The sequence below is a fragment of the Nanorana parkeri genome, unplaced genomic scaffold (genome assembly GCF_000935625.1).
Source record: "Nanorana parkeri isolate BGI_ZX_2015 unplaced genomic scaffold, ASM93562v1 scaffold383, whole genome shotgun sequence".
NCBI lineage: Eukaryota > Metazoa > Chordata > Amphibia > Anura > Dicroglossidae > Nanorana > Nanorana parkeri.
This window is the reverse complement of record NW_017306651.1, coordinates 438,302-459,652: the sequence shown is the minus strand read 5'-3', so window position 1 is coordinate 459,652 and position 21,351 is coordinate 438,302. Positions and strand designations below refer to the sequence as shown.

Sequence of the window (21,351 nt, the reverse complement as noted above, 5' to 3'; positions counted from 1 at the left end):
AAAATTTACCTTTAGTTTTTAATTTTTTTAAAAAAAAAAAAAAAAAAAAAAAAAAAGCAGTGGACTTCCTGTGCCTAGGCATTCCTGATCTGTAGCCTCATAACTGTATATTACTCTGTTACTGTCCCTGTGAATGCTAGTCTCCCAGCATTTGACATTAGATGGTGATATCTACAATGCTGCTCACCTGGAGAAGGAGCTGTACATGGAGGACCTGCAGTGCAATAATCTCCCTACTTCTGCTTCATACATTCTGTGGATCTGTGCCATCTGCCCCTCCTTTCCAATCACCAATGGGTCAGCTCTAACATGAATGTAACAAGGAATAATAATTCAGTAATGGGGAAAATAGTAGCTCCAGGGAGACCACAGGCAATACTGGTGACTAGCCCTTTGACCACTGCTTGCCTATTTTGGGTTCTAGAGTTTGGTACCTATTTAAAATACATTTGTGCTCCCCTACTCAAGCACTCTATGCTGTCATAAGATAAGCAACAGCAACACCCCTCATAAAAGTTTTATTGCTGATTGAGGGTGGTGTGCAGATCCGTAGCTAGCTCCTTTTGCGCCTGAGGCAAGAACAAAAAAAACGTGCCCATCTCCCCCAACAGGTGTGTGACACCACCCAGTGCGGCGTCATGTGATGTCATGCACCCCGCCTCCAGGATATGTTTTTTTATTTATGTTTTATTGCTTTTCTTATTTGTTTTTTTTTATTTAAAAATATTAAATATTTTAATATTAGTGTAAATATTATGAGTGCTACTACCCATTCAGAAACTAATGAACAGGAAGTGATGTAAAGCACTTTCTGTTCATTCATAACTGGGAACACATAGTACTATGTGTCCCCAGTAATTTACAAACACTGGAGAGATCAGCTGATCGCTCCAGTGTTTACTCTGCACACAGAGGATCGGCACATATCACTGAAATGTACCGCTCCTCCACCGCGCACAGAGGGGCGGCACAGCCTGCAGCTTTTCCTCTGGATCCCCACTGCTCTCCCCTGCCTGTATGGGCAGAGGCAGCGGGGATCTGAGGAGAAGTGAAGCGCTGAAGCCGGCGGGGGAGGCGGAGGAGGGAGCTGCTGTCATAGCAGCATGGCCAAGCAGTGAGGAGCGAGAGACGCCCGTTGTGAGATCCTGGCTGAGCGGCTCGCTCTCTTTCCTCACAGTCCTGGTGGTGCATCTGACCAGGTCTGTTCAATCAGCCATTTTCAACCAGGGTGCCGTGATACATTAGACTTGCCAAGCAAATTTGCTACAAATTCAAAAAGTGTCAACTAGAACGTGTGCTGCGCGTGTTCTGCAAGTCTACAACTTGCCAGGAATATGTGCAGCAAGTTCACAAAATTACAATTTCACCCCGCCACAAGTTTGTAGCAAGTTATCCGGACCCAAAATACATCCTAATGTATCCTATGTTCACACCAGTGCAGTCCTTTCCAGGAAAATACTGCAGGTCTCATTTTGCCTGGTCTGGAATACACTGGAACGCATAGAAATGAATCAAAAACAAATAATGCATGTAACGCATCGTAGAGCCTATTTTAAGCTAAAAAAAAAAAAAAACAACCACAGCTCCGAAAGGCAGTAAAATCGTGGCAAAAACGCAATGTACTGCATTCCAGATGGTGTGAACCCAGCCTAAAAGGCGAACTTTGATATGAAAGTGGGGCTTCTGATGTGAAGGGGGGGTGACTGATGTGTGTGGGGGCAATCTTGATTTGAAGGAAGCACTTTGCTATGAAGGAGGAAAGCCACTTTCTTCTGAGTTTTTGCATGGGGCTTTTACATACTTTTAAAAACGGAGCCGTTACTTAAATGTTGAGAAACGCTGTGTTCGATTACAAAGTGCATTGGGTAACAGGGTCAAACGCTGTTGCCTATTAGATTGTGCAATCAGGAAAAAGCAATGGTGCTAAATAGTAGTCAAATTGATGTCCTTCATAATCTATGTACTGTCCTCAAAGATGTGTGCACACGAACATTCAAATAAAGGCTCTATTGGGGCTCTTATTGTTGGGTAGTAATCATTGCTGGTTCTTCCCTCAAGATCCCTGTATTTGTAATCAGATTACAACATGCATCCTATACTGTAAACTTCACATTCCAACGAATACAATTTCAAACAAAACCATCTGCATTAAAGACTCCCTAGCTCATTAACTGGTATTTTTTGCTAAGAAATGAAAACAATCATCAGCAAACATAAACCCAGAGAGAAAATGAAACGGGCACCGAGAACAAATGCAATCCAACTTAATCCAGGTGCCATGAAGACAGAAAAACGTCATTCCAGATGTATGGTTGTAGGACAGACCGGCACAAAGACCTCTTGTTATGGATGAGAACACAGAACCATACCACTGAAATATGCTCAGCTAGAACATAATCTTGTCTAGTTTATGTCTTCATACACTAATAAGCCACAAGTAAGACCAGTTTTGAAGCCAGGCTCATGCAAGCCACAAAGAGCTGCTCCTAAACATGATTTTAGAAAACACTGAACAGAAAATGAAAAAAAAAGGACATTATTTAAAGCAAAATTTTCATATAGATTACAAGTAGAGGTGCACCGAAATGAAAATTTCAAAACCGAAATGAAAAAAAACGTCAGGCCAAAACCGAAAGTTTTTTTTCAAATTTTACAAATATTTTATTTTATACACTTTTAAATTGTTTTATATTTTATTTTTATTATTATGTTTTACTTTACTTTTAAAGGGCAATATTTTTGGGGAAATATTGGTGGTCTAAAAGAGACCCCTGATATTTCCCTTTTAAAATAGAAAAAGAGATTGAGAACACAGAGACCTCAATCTCTTTTTCTGCATCTCCTGTAATAAATGAACTGAAGCCTCTATACTGAGTGTTCCTGTTCATTCATAACTTGAGGACAGAGTGTATTTACTATATCCACAATCGTGAATGAACAGGAGGTGATGTAGATCACTTCCCATTCATTCATAATTGAGGATATAGTAACCATACCATGTCTTCAATTATTTACAAACACTCAGCGATCACCGGAGTGGTAGGAGAGCAGTTGACAACACCCAGCCATCGGCAGAACTATTTTTTTTATTTGTTTTTATAAAATGCAGAAGGGTTGTAGACTGTCACATGTTTATTGCTAACTGTGTTCCTAGTTGGGGTTATTTCCCCTAATTTCCAGTCCTGGTTATCACAGTAGAAACAGAGCCATAAAAAAAAAACAAAAAAAAAAAACAGACAAGTTCTGTGTGTGAAGGTTTTTATTGATCCAGGTCATGGTATATCTGTTAAAAAAAGGCTACTGGACTTGCTGTATTTTTCTTGCAGATGTTTCACTGGTCATTCATTCTGAATTGAGAAAGCTGGTTGGATGACCAGCGAAACTTCAATAAAAATGCAGCAAGTTCAGTTGCCTTGTTTTATTATTTGTTTTAACCAATCTCCATTCTACTAAAAAGAAGCACTACAAAACCATCTAACATCCTAGTCAAGTAACTACCCTGAAAAATTCAGATTGAAAAACTCACCCATGGAGTCACAGCCAGCAGTAGAAACATGACTTGCATTTCTAACCCTTCATCACGCTGCCATAAAAAAAAAAAGAAGAAAAAAAAAAAAAGTTCTCTAGTACCATCACATTTGTGAAACGAAATGTGTTGGCTATCCCCATAGAAAGAGGGACATTTTAGAGCTGCAGGTAATCCACATCAACCAACAACTATTGGATCAGTAGTAAGGTAAATTCTGGTGGGTTGCTTATTATTGCAGTTTTTCAAAGCCCATTGTTCTGTTATGCTCATTAACACCAAAACTTTACACATTTTCTACATCAGTCTAATAAACTCGCTCTCTTTATCGAAAAAAAAGTATGAGTTTCTAAAGTGGCCTGAAGGTGGAAACACAGCATGTGGTAGGGGGTTGTGGGCATTGGTACGGATTATAACTCTGCTTTTACAGTCACTTTAAATGAAAAATATCTTATGTACCCATTTCTAAAGCAAGAATCAGTGCTGTTCCAGATCAGTCCACATTACTCCACTTATTAATGGGTGCTGGCCCATCTCATCTCCGGTGAAACAACAAAGCAAAGACGGCACACCAAATTCCATATGACTTCTTTATAACCATCAACTAGGCATATTCTGGAAACATCCAGGCAGACATTTGTAACACATTTCACACACCATGTGCTCAATCATAGAGTCTCTCAGGGTTATTCACAAAAGGGTGAAGAGTTTTGCTCCTCCTCCAATAGAAACAGGAAACGCATCACAAAAAACATTTTAAAGTCATTTTGTCGATCTGGTCAGTAATAATTAAGAACCAAAGAATGTAAATCAGAATCAAAATATATTTGACAGAAAACGAAAAAACACAAAAAGGGCAGAAATCCTGCTGTCCTGGAAGACTTGAGGAAATTGCTTTACAGGCAAGTCTTAAGCTGGCCACAGACCTTGCAAACATCGCAAGACTTTTGTCTTGCGATGGTTGTAAGGCAATTAAAAAAAACGTTCGATCTGCCCATCTTGGACAGGCAGATCGTACTTGCGATAATCGCAAGCCCGCCCCCCTGAGGGGCGGGCTTCCGATGACCGCAATGCTGAACGGGCAGTGTGCACTTGCGCACACCGGCCCGTGCGGCATTTATCTAAGAACATGCCACACACCCGCCGACAATCGTACGATTCTCGGCGGGTTTTCGAACATGTTCCTGAGATAAAAGTCGTGCGACCGTACAGTAGAAACGGTCACACGCCTTCCACACACCTTGCGATAATAGTACGATTGCGGGATTTCCCGCGATTATCGTACGATTATCGCAAGGTGTGTGGGCACCTTAACTCTGGATTTCCAAACTCATCTTTCAGGACATGAGCAGATTAGCGAGATTAAACCAGATTTGGGGGAACAAAAGCCTGGGAAATTCTCCTCCCTCACCAGGAGTATTACAGATATGGTGGACTCAGACATATAAAACTCTAACAGTGATATCAAGCTAAGCCAGGAGACCTAGGCTGAGAAAAATCTTTTCCATATCAGGGAAAAATGACCGAGCCAAAACACACCTAATGTCCTCTAGTTAACTTCATACACACAGAGGCTGACTCCACAATTCAATATAATTTCTAATAAAACCAATCCATGAGACCTTGGTGGACTAAGGACACAGACAAATCCTCATAGCCTGTGCACCTCAATGTAAAAGGGTACATTTTAGGAACTTATTGAGCCATCTATATGGCTCTCTATTTACATACAGGCATGAACATATTCAGCATATGGGAAATAAATACGTAGAATTCCTGCATAGCTATTGAAGAAACCCTTTATTAAAGTGGATCTTTACCCATATCTTTAAAATAACAACACACACCTTTAGAAATGTTTAGTAATGACAATCTACAAACATATACTTCTAGATAATTGCCGGCTTTGTATTCTTTGCATACCTTATTTCTCTTTTCTTCTGGCAGTGGCCATGTTTAATAAGGGCAGGTTACTAGCTCTCCTTTTACTTCCTGGATTTCTGGCACATGTGACCATGCACATCATCTCAGGGGAGGAAAATGCCTTTCCCTGAGATCTCTTAAGATTACAGATGAGATTTCCCAGCAATGCTCTGCTGATAAGGCAATCCCAGTGTGAATTGCTTTGCCAAACTGAAGTCATTTTGCCCTCATCAAAGCAGGAAGTGAATGTTATGCAAGTGTAAAGATTTCAAAATCACAGCATTTTACACCTGACATGTCTATGTTATTATTAATCATCATACACAGAGGGATGCATTGGTAGAATTTGATTTTTGAGTGTAAAGGTCTGAAGAACATAAATAGCACATTGTCTGAGCTGTGGTGGCGGTAGAGAGGGAATATACACACACACACACACACACACACACACACACACACACACACACACACAGAACATAGAAAAGAGGGGTCTGCTGCTAAAGCACATAGACAGCACTTACAGCCTACATTACTGTATATCAGGGTTGGATATCAAAAGGCATTGCAAGATTTTCACAGCCAATGGCATGACTCCCAGAGACAGATGCATAATGGGATTTGTAGGAGGGGGCGCACAGTGCAGGGCAGCACATACAAGGGATCGGACGGCTTTAGAGCCAATCGTTTGTATGTGTAACAGCCGTTACTGGCTGTTTACACCTTGCAGTGTTTTCTGCGGGTGCGCTAGGGGGCGTGCGCAAGCAGAAAAAAAAAGCTGTACATTTACGGTGCCCCACTAATAGGCGATTGCCGTCCGTCCCTTTATTTACTAGAGGCGAATGGCAAGTGATTACACTACAACACTATACAATGCCATTTTGCTTGGAGCCCCTGTTGTAGCATTCCCGCACCTGAATGCCATGCATATGAAACTCCACTGAACTGTAAATTTTCATTTACAGAATACTACATAATGGGGTGAAATCTTGAAAGAGCTGCCCCATGTATTGGGAATTGCAGACATCCCAACCTGAATAAACTAATTTCATCTGTGGGAAGGGGAGACGAGGGCATCTCCCTGAAATTATGGCAAATAGCAGGGGAGCTAATGCTTCCCTATCTGCTGTTTTTGTTGTTGTATTCAGACAGCGGCCGCTGTCAGAATGAAAAAAACAAAACACACAACAGATAGCAGGGGAATTAATAGCTAGGCCACTATTGGCCATTTCAAAATGCAATAGCAGGCCAGAATTTGCACCCGGCCACTGCTGCTATCAGCAGAGGACCTGAAGGAGCACTTCAGATAGCAGGGGATCCTGGAAAGGTTTACTCTGCTAGAGATAGAATAGTGTAAACCTTTCCGGGTTAAAAAGTTTCCCTCCCGGGCATCAGGTAGCCACCATCTTATAAGTGGGAGACTCCCGGAACGTTCAGAAGAGTTTGAATGTCCATAATTTAAGTAAAAAAGGTAGGCGCTTGGGATAGCGTATCCTTAAACATACTATACATGTAAGAGGCAAAGTTAGATCACCCACAAATGTCCTGAACAAATTTAAGAAGACTTTGCTTATGGAATAATATATACCGTATTTTGCGGTCCATAAGACGCACCGGACCATAGGACGCAGGGAGGTCTGGCGCACCTTATGGAGCACTCGAGACTGTAGCTTCTGTCACAGCTTCTATGACAGAAGCTGTGACAGAAGCTGCAGTTAGTGACCGCTGAGACAGGTGGCGCTGTGATTACAGCGCCACGGTCTCAGTGATGACACAGAGCAGGCGAAGAACGTCTATTCTTCGCCTGCTCTATGGTTATCTCGATCGTCGCCGCTGCTCGGTTTTAATACGAGTGATCTCATTAGATCACTCGTATTAAACGAGCAGTGGCTCCTACTACTCGCCCGGCGCCCGAAACTGCATGTCTCGGGTGTCGGGATTCGCTCCATAAGACGCAGGCACTTTTTCCCCCTCCTTTTGGGGGGAAAAAAGTGCGTCTTATGGAGCGAAAAATACGGTAAATATTCATGAAAAAAGTGACAATACGCATATACAGTTATATTTATCAAATAGAACATTGATCCCAAGGTACGGGACTAAAATATGTAACTTCACTGACAAAACATGCATTGCAGAATGCACTGGCCCGGAATTTTGACGTGGTCATATAGCAACTTGCAATACTTGAAGTGTACATAAACAAGGTCTATGATGCAAGGAGAAAAAATATGAATTATAGAGGCTCAGTGGACCAGATGGGGAAACACAATGGGGGGGAATTTATCAAACAATTGCGACAGTTTTAACCTACTAGATTTTTTTTTTCAGTGTTCAAATCTGTTTAACCGCTCCTTTTAACATGTGCATCTGTTTTGACCAGAGCTTGCACTATTTTTCCAATTGCGCCCGTTTTGCGAAAGTTCGCAACTGTTTACATCTGCACTTGTTCTGCGGCTGTCTGAAACTGGAGCATCACCTAACGAAACAATCGCTACTTAAGTCCCCATGACCGCTTTTTCAAAAAGCGACAGTTAAGCTTTTTGCCTGGAGTTGAGTCTTCTTACTTTATTTTGTGATTTGTTTCACATTCCTGGTGGAGGAGGTGCTTATCCCTGTCCTGGAAGAGTATTTGGGACAAATATTGTTTGATGTTTTTCAAAAAGAGTGCCTCATATATATTAGAGGCATCTCTAGCATCTATCAAAAACTGAGATATAGGTGTTGATAGTTTTAACCATTTAAGAATTTAAAGATGCCCGACCTTCTAGGGAGCATGTGCTAAATTGTTCTGTAAGCACCACATAAGGTGCTGGTGTTCTATAAATATTGCTAAATAAACACATCACAATGGGTACTGATTTTTTTGTCCTAGTTTATACCTGATTGAACTTGCTGAGGTCTGGATGCTTGGAATGGTGAGGAAATAACAAAACCTCTTTTATATTTTTCACCAAAATTGTCAAAAGAAAAAAAAAAAAAAGATGAAATGAAAGGAACATAAAAGGGCCTCGTCTTGTAATGATACGCTAAGATGACTCGAATCAATAGAATGGTAAATAAGTAGTGTGAGCAGGCTGACACATACCCCATTTGTATGCTGTGCTCACTCAGATAACAATCATGGCTTCTGCAACTTTCAGAGACTAAAAGAGACAATAAAGATTTATAATGGGCTAGAGGTCATTCATTAGACATCAAAGGTGTCTAATGACTTATTTGGCAAGTTTAAACCTCTGTGACGTGGATGAAAAGTGACCTACAGTGGTGATCCCCCTGGAGCACAAAACACCCCTGCTGCCTATGTTGGTGCTATATTGGTGAGACATGACACACTTAAACATCACAGCTATGTGTCGTAATCTTGAGGTTTACTACTTTGAGATTGCTATCCTTTGGACCATTTACTGCAGTCTATATGTTCAGTGTGGATCACCATAAATAATGAAACATGGGGAATCTTTGTTGTGGCATTATTGTGAATCTAAGCATTTTTTTTTTAGGGCTGTTACTGATTAAAATTTTCGTGTTCGATTAATCAAACATTTTTTAATTGATTAATTATAACGCACATACAGAATTCTTGTCTAAGCAACAACGGTAATGGGGACAGGGCCACACAAAGAAATTTAAAAAAAGGTAAATTTAAACAAAAAAAACAAAAAACGTTTAGGTTTTATTGAAAGGGGAGGGTTACAAAAATGGAAAGGTGAATGTCCCCTGGAAGCTGCTCTCTTCCGTGTGTATATGGGCTGGTTGGTTATTAAATAATCCACTCCATTTTTTTGTCATTTGAAATCCTTTTTTATGCGCTGGCTATACACGCTTGAAAAGCAACAGGACTGAATTTTAAAAAGCATTTTAGAACAATTTTATATAACATAGTAACAGTAAGCAACATGGCAACAATACCTTTGTGCTTCTTCTGACAACCTATTTGATACGGCTGATGCGTTCTAAGTACTTTCTCTCTGTGTACTTTTAAATCATGGCGCCTTTGTGGCTCAATCTGACAGTTTCTGTCATGGATTGAAGGGTTAAAGGGCCTTCCATATTTACTCACTAAATTACTCCAAATGAAAGGGAACTGGTTTTGTGTTAGATGGGTGCCTGATTCTGCTGGCTGGATACGTCCTTTTTTGGTTTTGCTGTGTTAGAGGACCACTTACCTTGTATGTTGTAGATAGAGGAGTAACATCCAGTATTATACTGATATTTGACTTTCATGTTACTTTTCTGTGCAGAATGTTATTCTCTGTTGGCTCCCTTTTTGGAGGCACCATAGTGGCACTGGGCAATTTTCTTCTATGAGGTTACAGGATGGAAATGCTGCTGTGTGCTTCAGATTTCTTTTTCCCTATTATGTACCATCTTTATTCTAAGTCTTTTCTGTTCTTGTTATCTGGAGTTTTTAAACCTTTCCTGAAGAATGTAATTATAACCAATTTTATTTACTCACCAGTGACAGTTGGCAATTCTTTTTCTCTTGGTTTAATGAAGAGAAGGCCAGCTTTGTCCAGGGAAGATGCCTATCGATTCTCAAACCTTTTAAATCATGGCGCCTTTGTGGCTCCGTTGGCTAACGGAGGGGGGAGGAGTCCGGTGAAGTCACGGACATAGACTTTACCGGACCCCTCCCCCTTCCCTTCGTTAGCCGTCACGGACATAGATGTCACCGGACTCCTCCCCCCTTCCCTTCATTAGCCGACGGAGCCACTTGGGGAAGGGGGGGGAGGAGTCCAGTGACGTTACCAGATCTCCGACGGAACTCCCGGAAGCCGGCGGAGAGGTGAGTACCGATCAAAAACATTTTAAATCGATCAAAAAAAATTAACGATTCAAATCGAGGAATTAATCGTTAATTTCCACAGCCCTATTTTTTTTATGTCAACTATGCGTTTTATTTTTTTTATTACAGGTATTTATATAGCGCCGACAATTTACGCAGCGCTTTAGCGTACATTCACATCAGTCCCTACCCTCATGGAGCTTACAATCGAAGCCCTCGTTCACATCTGAACATTTTGTAGCGCGTTCTACGCTCGACGAATGGTCTACAAAACGCTCAAAAATATAAATCCCATTGTATTCAATGGTCTGGTTCACACCTTGGCGTATTTCCGCCCGTCCCTAACGCGCTACAAAACGGCCCACGCCTGAAAAGGTACATGTACTACTTTGGGCCGTTTTGTTGCGCGTTTCCATTGGGATACAGCCAAGAAGCCTTCAGAAACGCACGTTTGTCGCGTGACTTTTTTACCGCAAATCGCGGTAAAAAAACGCACGACAGACGCGCATATGCAATACGCCTAGGTGTGAACGAGACCTAAGGTGCATGACAGAAACTTATAACTAAGCTGTTTGCATCTAGATGAAAGGTCATTAGCACAGAAGATGGTGCCGTTATCAGTAGTAGCCACAGAGAAACAGATGTGTATGATTTTTATCATTATCAGCACTTAGTGTTTTAATTTAAAGTGAAACTAAACTCAGGAGTTAAACCTTAAAATTGCATTAAAGTACCCTATTAACAAAAATTTGGTTGGCTTCAGTCACTGTTCGGCAAACAAATTTCAACCAGACTACTCAGACAAAAGTAAATTGTGTAATTGAGTTTTGTCAAGCCGGCAGGGCTACCAACTGTTACATTTTAGTCCGATTCCTGTGAATCAGCCAGAATTCTAAAGCTGCCCATACACCTATAGATTATCTGCAGACTTTCTATGGTCAGATGGAAAAAGTGCAACAGGTTCCTCCATCTACGGTAAACTGTCTGGATGGAGGAATCTCCATCCAGGGCCAAGCTTCAGTATCTTACTAGGAGGCCCCGCTGGCTCTCAGAACACCTAAACAATGACTGCATCCAATCAGATTGTTCAGATATTTTGAGAACCAGCGGGGCCGACTAGCAAGATACTGAAGCTTGGCCCAGTGGGAGATTTCTCCATCCACACAGTTTAGCATAGATGGAGGAATCTGTTGCACTTTTTCCATCTGACCATAGAAAACCTGCAGATAATCTATAGGTGTATGGCCAGCTTAACAGTTTACGGCCAACTTAAAGTGACACTAAACTCAGGGTTTAAAACTAAAACTCCATTAAAGTACCATAACTATTAACAAAATGTATCCTATTTGTGTATCACTTGGCTGTAGATCCTCAAATCATCTCTGAATTGGTGCTGACACTGTCCTTCCTTCTGGAGGGTGGCTACTTTTGTTCCCCATGGTCCCTGTGTGTTGTAAAGTAGTCACCAATCCAAGCTCACTCCTGTGCTGGACTACAATCTCAATACAAATTTGTAAACTAAACGAGAGAATGTAGTCCATCACAGGAGTGAGCTTGGATTGGTGACTACTTTACAACACACAGGGACCATGGGGAACAAAAGTAGCCACCCTCCAGAAGGAAGGACAGTGTCAGCACCAATTCAGAGATGATTTGAGGATCTACAGCCGAGTGATACACACATAAGATACATTTTTGTTATTAGTTAAGGTAATTGAATGTATGTTTAAGATTTAAATCCCGGCTTCTTCACACCATGTCCGGATCAGATCTGGGTGAGTTTCTGCAAACGCGGTGCATTTAAAAAAAAAAATGTTACCTAAAAATGGGCTTTCAGGTGCATTCCAATGTGTGTGCATGCATTTTGGCACATTCCAGACCAGAAAAAAAATAGTGCATGCAGCATTTTGTTCCCCACACAGGAACAGACTGCACTGGTGTAAACAGAGCACAGACAACATTGTAGTCGTTCCGGTGCTATAGGAATACCTTGGGATGCATTTCTGGTGCGGATATGGTGTGAACAAGCCCCTAAGGGCCTATTCACACCAAATCCTCTCCAGACCAGATTGTTTCCAGACCCAAAATGCAGCCTAATATATTCCTATGCTATTGCTGGGCTCTATTCACACCAGCGCAGTATGTTCCTGACCAGACCAGAAAAATACTACATGTCTCATTTTGTCTGGTCTGGACTGCACTGGATCGCATACAAACGCACTGGAACACACCTAAAAGCCCATTTTAAGAAGAAAAAATGTTCCGAATTGCCGCAAAATCGCGGCGAAACCACAATGCACTGCATTCCAGATCTGGTCCGGACATGGTTTGAATGGGCCCTAAAATCTTGTTTTGCTGTGTTACAAACCAAGAGAAGAAAGGGCTCTGGCTGGGGACCTCACAAGGTAAGATGAACCCACAGGTTGACTTTCTAACTAGAAGTCAAAAACCACAAGAACAAATAAAACATAACTATGTAAAAACATCCTCACACAATGGTCAATATTTGCACTTCTCAAAACAAGTTGTATCAAATATCTGCAGCCTTCATCACATTCATGTAACCCTTGAAAGGAGAGAACCCATCCACACCTAAAGGCAGAAGCTTGACCTCAAGCACAAAGGATTGAGAAGTTCTTCAGACACAACCCAGGAGAAGACATCAGTCCCTTCCCTTTTTTAAACTTTTCCCAGGACAGCAGGAGAGGCATGCAAAGGAATGAATGAGCCACTTACAGGATGGTGGTCTGCGGGGACACAGTGGGTATGCTCTCCAGCATCAGATGCATGCATCGCACCGTGCTCCGGAAACACAGGCAGCGGCTGGGGCAGGAGCTGCTCTGCTGGGGGAGTCCGAGCAGTAGCCCCGCTGTAAGGACAAGCCACACGCAGGACGGAGATCCAGTTCTGTACAGGTCCATGCTGGCAGGGGGCACACTAAGGGAGGGTCAGGTAAGGGTGAGGACATATAGAAAGGAGAAGGGTAGGGGGGCAGCTGCTGCACGACCTCCCCTCGCCCACACAGGCTCCGGTCTGCTCGGGTTCCTGCGCTCTCCTCTCTCCGGGGCTCTCGCAAAGGATGTGACGCTTTGTGCTCCATAGGCACGGGGACGGGCGCCATCTGGTGGCCATGCGAGGTATCGCTATTGCCGAGCGCTGGCACCCACAGCTGTTGGCACCGACCATCGCCATCTAGGATTCCAGTCGGGTCGCTTTGTCTGAAATGCATTACACAATACCCTGCTGGGAACGCATGATTGCCCTATGGCCCCAGTCACATAGCGGGCATTAGCATCACACTTGCGCGCGTTGTGTATGTTTTCTACGCTGTTTTTTGCATGCTGGCTTGTGAGTGTGCTGGGAAACTTTTTGCTATTACTGTTTTCTAAGCTTGCCGCACAACCCCGTTGATTTCAGATGGGGTGAATGCACTGCAAATGCAGAAAAATCTGTGACATGCATTCCGCATCTGTGTTCCATTTAACGTGTGCAAGCATTTAACTGGTACTAGCACGGCACGTTTCGCGAGCACGAGAGCGCTCTTCTTCTTTGCGCATTTGACACGTGTTCACGAACTGCAGGTGTAAATAGGGCATAAGTATAGACTCACACCTAGTAGTATATTTTGGTTTTGTGCTGCCCTAAGCAAGACTAAACCCGCCCCCCCCCCCCAATCGAAATTTGGGGTCTCTGGTGGTGGGCTGTGCGGGGTCTCATGGGGGCTGTGCGGGGTCTAAGTTGGTCTGTATGGGGTCTGTGGTTGGCTTTGCGGGGTCTCGGGTGGGTTGTGCGAGGTCTCAGGTGGGCTGTGCGGGGTCTATGGTGGGCTGGGCAGGGTTTCTTTCCCTGCACACATGTGCTCTTGCCTGCAGTCCGAAGTGCCATCCGTACCAGCAAGACACAATGCAGCCCCCCAGCCTGCCTCTGGGACATCCCTCCATCAGATCGCATACCAGTCCCTAGCTGCCTGCTGCTTCTCCTCCAGCCAGATCACAACTCCATGCCTCCCCCCTTCCTCCAGCTCTCTCATTAGGTGACCATTCGTATGGACTTGCGGCTGTCTAAATTGCCTTATTAGGCAGCTGCTGCTACCTGATTGTGTGCGGCCTGGCTTGCCTCGGCCCATCGGGCTAGTGCCTGGTATGCCTTATGACCAGTCCGACCCTGTGCCTCACTGGTTTGGGGATGCTGCCCCCCTGGAAAGTGCTGTCCAATGCATCAAAAATGTGCAATGCGCTTGTGGTGGCATCGTGCATTTTTAATGTTTAACACATTTGTTACGCATGTCAACGTGCGTTTTGTTTGCGAATTTTTGAGTATGTTCACTCAACTGTACGGCTGCTGGTGTGCGTGTCCCAAGACTGTGGCGATGCACTTTAAAAAAAAAATAATACTTTATTGAAATGTCAAAAGTGACATTTCATTAAGTTCTATGGGCTCCCCGCAGTGGATTGAGGTTGTATCGTGTTTCACTGCGGTTCACTTAAAAAAAAGTACTGCATGCCATGCTTTTTTTAAACACACTCAACTGGTGTGAACTGAGCCTCTCCATGACAAGGCAAATTGCCTTGTCTTGTGTTCGGGCTGTGCTGGAATACACGGCCAGCGTAGCTTGAACACAGATAGTGTTAACCGGCTCTTAAGACTTTTTCAAAAGCGTCTTTACATGCGTTTTCAGCTGGTAGATTGTATTTGTGTGACAAACACGCAAAAAACGCAAATATGCTTGCAACGCAAATTTTTTGGTGATTCCATTGATGTCTATGGGGGGCAGATGTGCAGAAATTTGCAGAAAAGAAGCTCATACTTTTTACAGCGACAGGTGTTTTGCTGCGGGCAACATAACACTCAGGTGTGACCACAACCATAGAAAACAATGGCATTCCTTGTGCTTTGAGCCACAAAACACCCAGGTGTGAGCAGGGACTTAAGGGCACGCATGGACATTTTTGAGCGTTTCGCAGGCGTTCAGCTTCAAGCTGCATTCACACCTAAAGGTGCCCATATACCTTACAATTATCTGCAGATTTTCTGTGGTCAGATGGAAAAAGTGCAACAGATTGGCCTAGGTGGAGATTACTCCATTCACACTGTTAAGTGTAGATGGAGGAATCTGTTGCACCTTTTCCATCTGACCATAGAAAGTTTGCAGATAATTGTAAGGTGTATGGCCAGCTTTAAGGTGCCCACACACCTTGCAATAATCGCGGGAAATCCCGCAATCGTACAATTATCGCAAGGTGTGTGGAAGGCGTGCGACCTCTGCTACTGTAAGGTCGCACGACATTTATCTTAGGAACATGTTCGAAAACCCGCCGAGAATCGTACGATTGTCGGCGGGTGTGTGGCATGTACGTAAGATAAATGCTGCGCGGGCCGGTGTGCGCAAGCGATTATCGCAAGTACGATCTGCCTGTCCAAGATGGGCAGATCGTACGTTTTTTTAATTACCTTATAGCCATCGCAAGACTAAAGTCTTGCGATGGTTGTAAGGTTTGTGGCCAGCTTTAGAGTGAGCATTGTCAGGTGATTTAGACGTGTTTTTTGCACATGTGTACATGCATTTTTCAAGTTTTTTGTATGCATTATTTGCATTACAGGAGCAGGAGGATGGAGTGTTTTTGTCCTCATAGACTTTTACATGCTGGTACACCTGGAAAACACATGTAACCATGCTTTTCAAGGGTTTTTCAGGCACTCCCAATGTCCCAAAGTCTGCACATCCCAGCTCATTGACATCACTGGTCGCCAGGAGCTGGGCTGGACACTAGCCAGAGCAATGGGTGCAATACCTAAATATGGGAAGTCTGGTATCAGCTTAGGCTACATGCACACAGCCACAAGAAATGTATTGATCATATAGGCAGGGATGTCCCTATAATGAGAAAGCCTAAGGTATATGCCTCAGGAGGCTTCTCATTGGGTCACGTGGGGGTGGGGTGGCATTTAAGTCTTCCGCCCTTTTTTTGACCAGAGCATATCAGGTTGCAAAGAGCTGTTATCAACCTGTGATGCCCTGGCCAGTGTCCTGCCCAGCTCACTGATGTCACTGGTTGTCAGGAGCTGAATGGGACGCCGGCCAGGGTGTAACAGGTTACTAACAGCTCTTAGAAACCTAGGACGCTGTGGCTAGAAAAGGGGCAGAAGGCACAAATGCCACCGATGTGACCCAATGAGATGCCGCATGAGGCAACTACCTCAGACTGCTTCATCATATGCTTTATACGCTGCCTGCTTTTATGAACAATACATTTTTTATGGCTGTTATCAACTTGTGATGCCCTGGCCGCTGTCCCGCCCAGCTCAATGATGCCACTGGTTGTCAGGAGTTGAGTGGGACGCTGGCCAGGGTGTAACAGGTTCCAGGGTGTAACAGGTTACGAACAGCTCTTAGCAACCTGGGACGCTGTGGCTAGAAAAGGGGAAGAAGGCACAAATGCCACCCATGTGACCCAATGAGATGCCGTCTGAGGCAACTACCTCAGGCTGCCTCATGATATGCTTTAAACGCTGCCTGCTTTTATGATCGATACATTTTTTATGGCTGTGTGCATGTAGCCAAAGTTGATACCAAAGTTTACATATTTGGGGAATACATCCATAAGGGTGTTTTACTGTGCACAACCATTCATGTTTACGCACCAGCTTGGCTTCCTGGGGTGTAGAGAGAAGACACATTTTTACTTTGCATGCCCCAGGGCACCTGCGTGCATGATGCTACACACAGCATACGCTACTTCTGACCAGCTATATATTGTGTTTTCTTTGGACACAACAGCAAGTCCTATTGAGATGCCTTTGTATTACCTGAAAAGCTGACCTATTGTGAGTTCTCTGCCACAATATGATTTATAAGGTTGACTTTACATCTATGCATCGCAGAAACGCCTGGTGAAATTCTCATCACAGGTAATAATGGGTCGAACAGGGCTTAACTAGGCTTAAAAAGGTACTGCAGTTTGCGATTTCCATTGATTACATGAGTGCACTGCAGCAGAGAAATAATAATTTATGGCTCCTATCAGTGAAGACAAATAGTCTAAAGCAAGAATCAGTGCTGTTCCAGATCAGTCCACATTACTCCACTTATTAATGGGTGCTGGCCCATCTCATCTCCGGTGAAACAACAAAGCAAAGACGGCACACCAAATTCCATATGACTTCTTTATAACCATCCACTAGGCATATCCTGGAAACACCCAGGCAGACATTTGTAACACATTTCACACACCATGTGCTCAATCATAGAGTGTCTCAGGGATTATTCACAAAAGGGTGAAGAGTTTGGAAAAGGCAGGAGAAGTGAACAATCTAGGACAGTGGTCTCAAAGTACTGGCCCACGGGCCAGTTGCGGCCCGCGAGCCGGTACTATGTGGCCCGCAGCCCGCTCACAAGTCTGGTACGCGGTCAAGGACCGCGTACCAGACTTGCGGGAGCAGCTACACGGTCTGCATCTCTGTCGGATGCAGACCGCGTAGCTGCTTCTGTGCCGGCAGCCGGAGTGTTCGCTTAACGCCGGCCGAAAGGATTGATTAGATTAGTAATGTCTGCAGCAGACATTACTAATCGCCATTAGATAAACGGATCGGTGATCGTGGCGTCGCTCACAGCCTCCTCCCTGCAACAAGGTAAGCCGGAGAGGTGGCTGTGTATTTAATTTACGGGTGGGTAAGACTGGGAATTATATTGTTATATGTGGGGGGTGTTTGGGGAGGACTGGGAATTATATTGTGGACTGTGGAGTGTGTAGGGGTATTTTTTCATGTGTATGGGGGGTCTATTCATTTTTGTGCAGGGATAGGTTTTTGTTTTTTTTATGTGAAGGGGGGTGGGGGGGGAGTAGAAAGAGTATAAGTGTATTAGGCTCCATTCACACCTGTATCTCTAGGTGCAATTATGGATTCCTTCATCCATCAGGAACATGCGTTTCCTGCAACAGAAATCCCTAATCTGGCATTTCAAAGCGGCATCTGTCACCTATTCAAGTTAATGATCAGGTGACAGATGTTGCATATAAACTCCTGCACACCGCATGTAATGATATGTGATATTATTACATTCGGTTAGGAATCAATCACTCTCCCTGGATGCAATGATTGTGTATCCAGGGAGAGTGTTTTCTAACCGCATGTAATAATATCACATATCATTACATGCGGTGTGCAGGCATTTACATGCAACTGCTGTCACCTGGTCATTAACTTGAATGGGTGACAGCGGCCGCGTGTAAACATCAGATTAGGGATTCCTGCTGCAGGAAAACGCAAGTTTCTGATGCAGGAATCCCTAATTGCACCTAAACCTACAGATATGAATGGGGCCTTATTGTGTGTATTGGGGTCCGTTGTACCATATTGCATATAGTTAAATTTTATTTTAAAGGAGAACTATGTGGTAAGTGCTTTTCCCCATAGTTCTCCTCAGGGTCACGGGAGGACATAAACTAGCGTCCTCCCATGACCCAAAGCTCAGTATACCGGGAGCTGCAGCTCGTGGTATACTGAGGCTGCCGGGATGGATCCCGACATTACTGTCGAGATCCCCCCTGCTGCGTGAGTGACAGCTGCCTCTGCCTATCTAGAGGCAGAGCCAGCTGTACCCACCCCCTCCCCCTGCAGGGAGCCGTGACTGATAGTCACGGCTCTCTGCAGGGACAGGGTAGAGAAGTGAGCGAGCGACGGTATGCGTTCGCTCACTTCTCAATCTATTGAGTCGACTTGTGACAGTCTCATTGTCACACGTCGGCTCGAACTATGAGGTTGAGTGAAAATCACTCACCTCATAGTTCTCCTTTAAAGTTTGAAATTTGGCGAGCGGCCCCCATGGGAGAAAGAATTTTGGAAAGTGAGCTGAATTGCAGAATTTTTCCAAATCAGCTATTTTGGTCTAAAGTGTTAAATTCTCCTCCCTTCCCCAAACTCTTCACCCTTTTGTGAATAACCCTGTCTGTGATCAGGGCATCTAGTTCAGCGTTTCTCAACATTTTTTAAAATGTTACCCTTTTCCTTAAAAAGTATGCAAAATCTTGAGGCGCCCCAGAGAAAATACAATGGATTTTATGGAGGTACATGAAAGTCCCATCGCACTCCTGGCCCACAAAGTCACTACCCCCCCCCCCCCTGTATTGGTTACTGTGAAGGCTGAGGAAGTTAAGATCCTTAGAGAAGGCTGTCTATAAGGTAGGAATGTTTGAGAGTTGGAGGATAGAAAGTGACTATGGAATGATGTCTGTCAGCTGGGGTGGTATGAGGTAGCTAGGTGTGATCTCTGAAGGTGAAGGTGCGAAGTGGCTTGGGAGTGATGTAAGTTTGAAGGAGTGGTAATTGGCTGGTGAATGATATCTTTCAGCTGAGGGTCTGGAAATAGCCTGTGAGCAATGACTGTCAGCTCGAGGCCAGGGAGTGGTGTATACCAGCTTGTTGTGAAGGTGGTAAGGGGCCAGGGAGCAATGCCTGTCAGCTGGGGGTTTGCTATGGGAAACCAGGAAGTGATAAACAGCCTGGGTGGTTGTGAAATGAGTGAGGTGTGTCAGCTTTTGGGGGTAGAGGTTTCAGAAATGGCTATGGAGTGATTTCTGTCAGCTGGGGTGTGCATGAGTAATTAAATCTAGTGCTGCCTGCAAATTCAGCCAACTCCCCACACACTCACCCCCTCTCTAAACTGTTCTAGAGACTCACTCACCCCCTCTCTGGCAACAGAAATGTTATGCCTATGGGTTCCGCCCAGCAGCAGGTTGCAACTTAAAAGGCAGAACAGATACAGCCTTACTTCTATCCTTGCTCTAATTCTTGTTGGCCTGGTCAGTATGCTGGAGGCTACTGGGGAGAATAAAGGGGAGAGATTCTGGGCCTGGGGGTAAACATTTTTAGCAGCAAGGATAGGCAGCTGCCCCCTTCCCCCATGGCCATGATCCTGGGGCACAGCCCAGGACACCTCCACCAAAGGACAGTTGACTAAAAAGTGGGACCGCCCTGTCAAATCCCGAACACTTGACAAGATGTACTGTTGGACCTTTTACATTTTGGGTGGCCTCACTGATCAAAAGAGAGGTGGGATTGACTGAGCCACATCTTGACTTTGAGAACTGAATTTGTAATATGCATAGTTAAGCCTCTGGGTTTTGATAATCATAGGATGGTCTGGAAACAAGATATAGTAAGGCACCTCTAGCTACTGTTCAGTCTTACTAGTTGAGCCTCCATGATTGAAAGAACTAAAATCCAATGAAAGAAAGGGGAGGGTCAGGGGCAGTCAGGCTGGAGAGGAAAAGGCTAGATGATGCTGGACTTCCTCCAGCCAGGAAATGAAGTGAACTACTTGATGCAGCTTCTTATTCACATCACGAGATGCTCGCAGTGTATAGTAAAATCAGACTATTCATTTTTAGTACAGGAGAAGAGTCTCTACACATGTAGAAGACTGAATGTAAGGCTGGAGTTATACTGGAAATATTGGATTGGTCAGCTGTAATATATTAAATGTTTGCTTCTGGGTTTAGATACACTTTAAGGATGCATACAGGTAAGTGAAACCTTTGAGGTTGATTACTTTTAGTGTTTCTTTGGATAATCCTTTAATAAGGATTTGATTCTCCCTAATTATAGCTCCACCATTGCTCCTCCCTTACACAAACAAATTGGGAGCACCTCATTAGCCAATAACAGCACTCTCATTGGTTTTTGGATGGCAGAAAGTGCCTCAACAGGTTCATTATAAAGAGAAATCCTAGTCAAATGGAAAAGTAATGTATAGAGTTAAAAACTGATTCGTGCGAGACTACAGTGAAAAGCTGCAAAGTTCCCAGTTCTGGTAATTGGCCTATGTCATGCTTGCCTCAAGTTCTCAGGTGGTCCCTGAAAGCACTTACCTTGAGTATTTGTGTCCCGGTGGTGCATCGGATCCTAGCCCTACTGACGTCTGTCAGCCTTAAAAAAAGAATCCAAATGTTATATAACAACATGCAGACAGGAATGTTATATATGATATGTTTTGATATGATATAAGCTCACTATTGATTAACCTCTTTAACTTGAAAAACTTCTCATTCCAGTGACAGCCTCCTTGTAGTGATAATCGCCCCTGCACCCCTATGTCCTTACATTCCTTCCCTTCTCTCCC

The 21,351-nt window shown here is 43.8% G+C and overlaps 1 protein-coding gene across 1 annotated transcript in view; it reads right to left on the bottom strand.

Annotated features, from left to right (window-relative positions):
* The window catches only part of PXDN (peroxidasin), a 118,435-nt gene extending 105,282 nt beyond the window's left edge, over positions 1-13,153 (bottom strand). The window contains exon 1 of the mRNA XM_018559227.1: positions 12,969-13,153. Coding sequence (XP_018414729.1) covers positions 12,969-13,153 — 185 coding nt within the window. The remainder of the gene's footprint in view (positions 1-12,968) is intronic.
* Between the last annotated feature and the right edge of the window lie 8,198 nt (positions 13,154-21,351).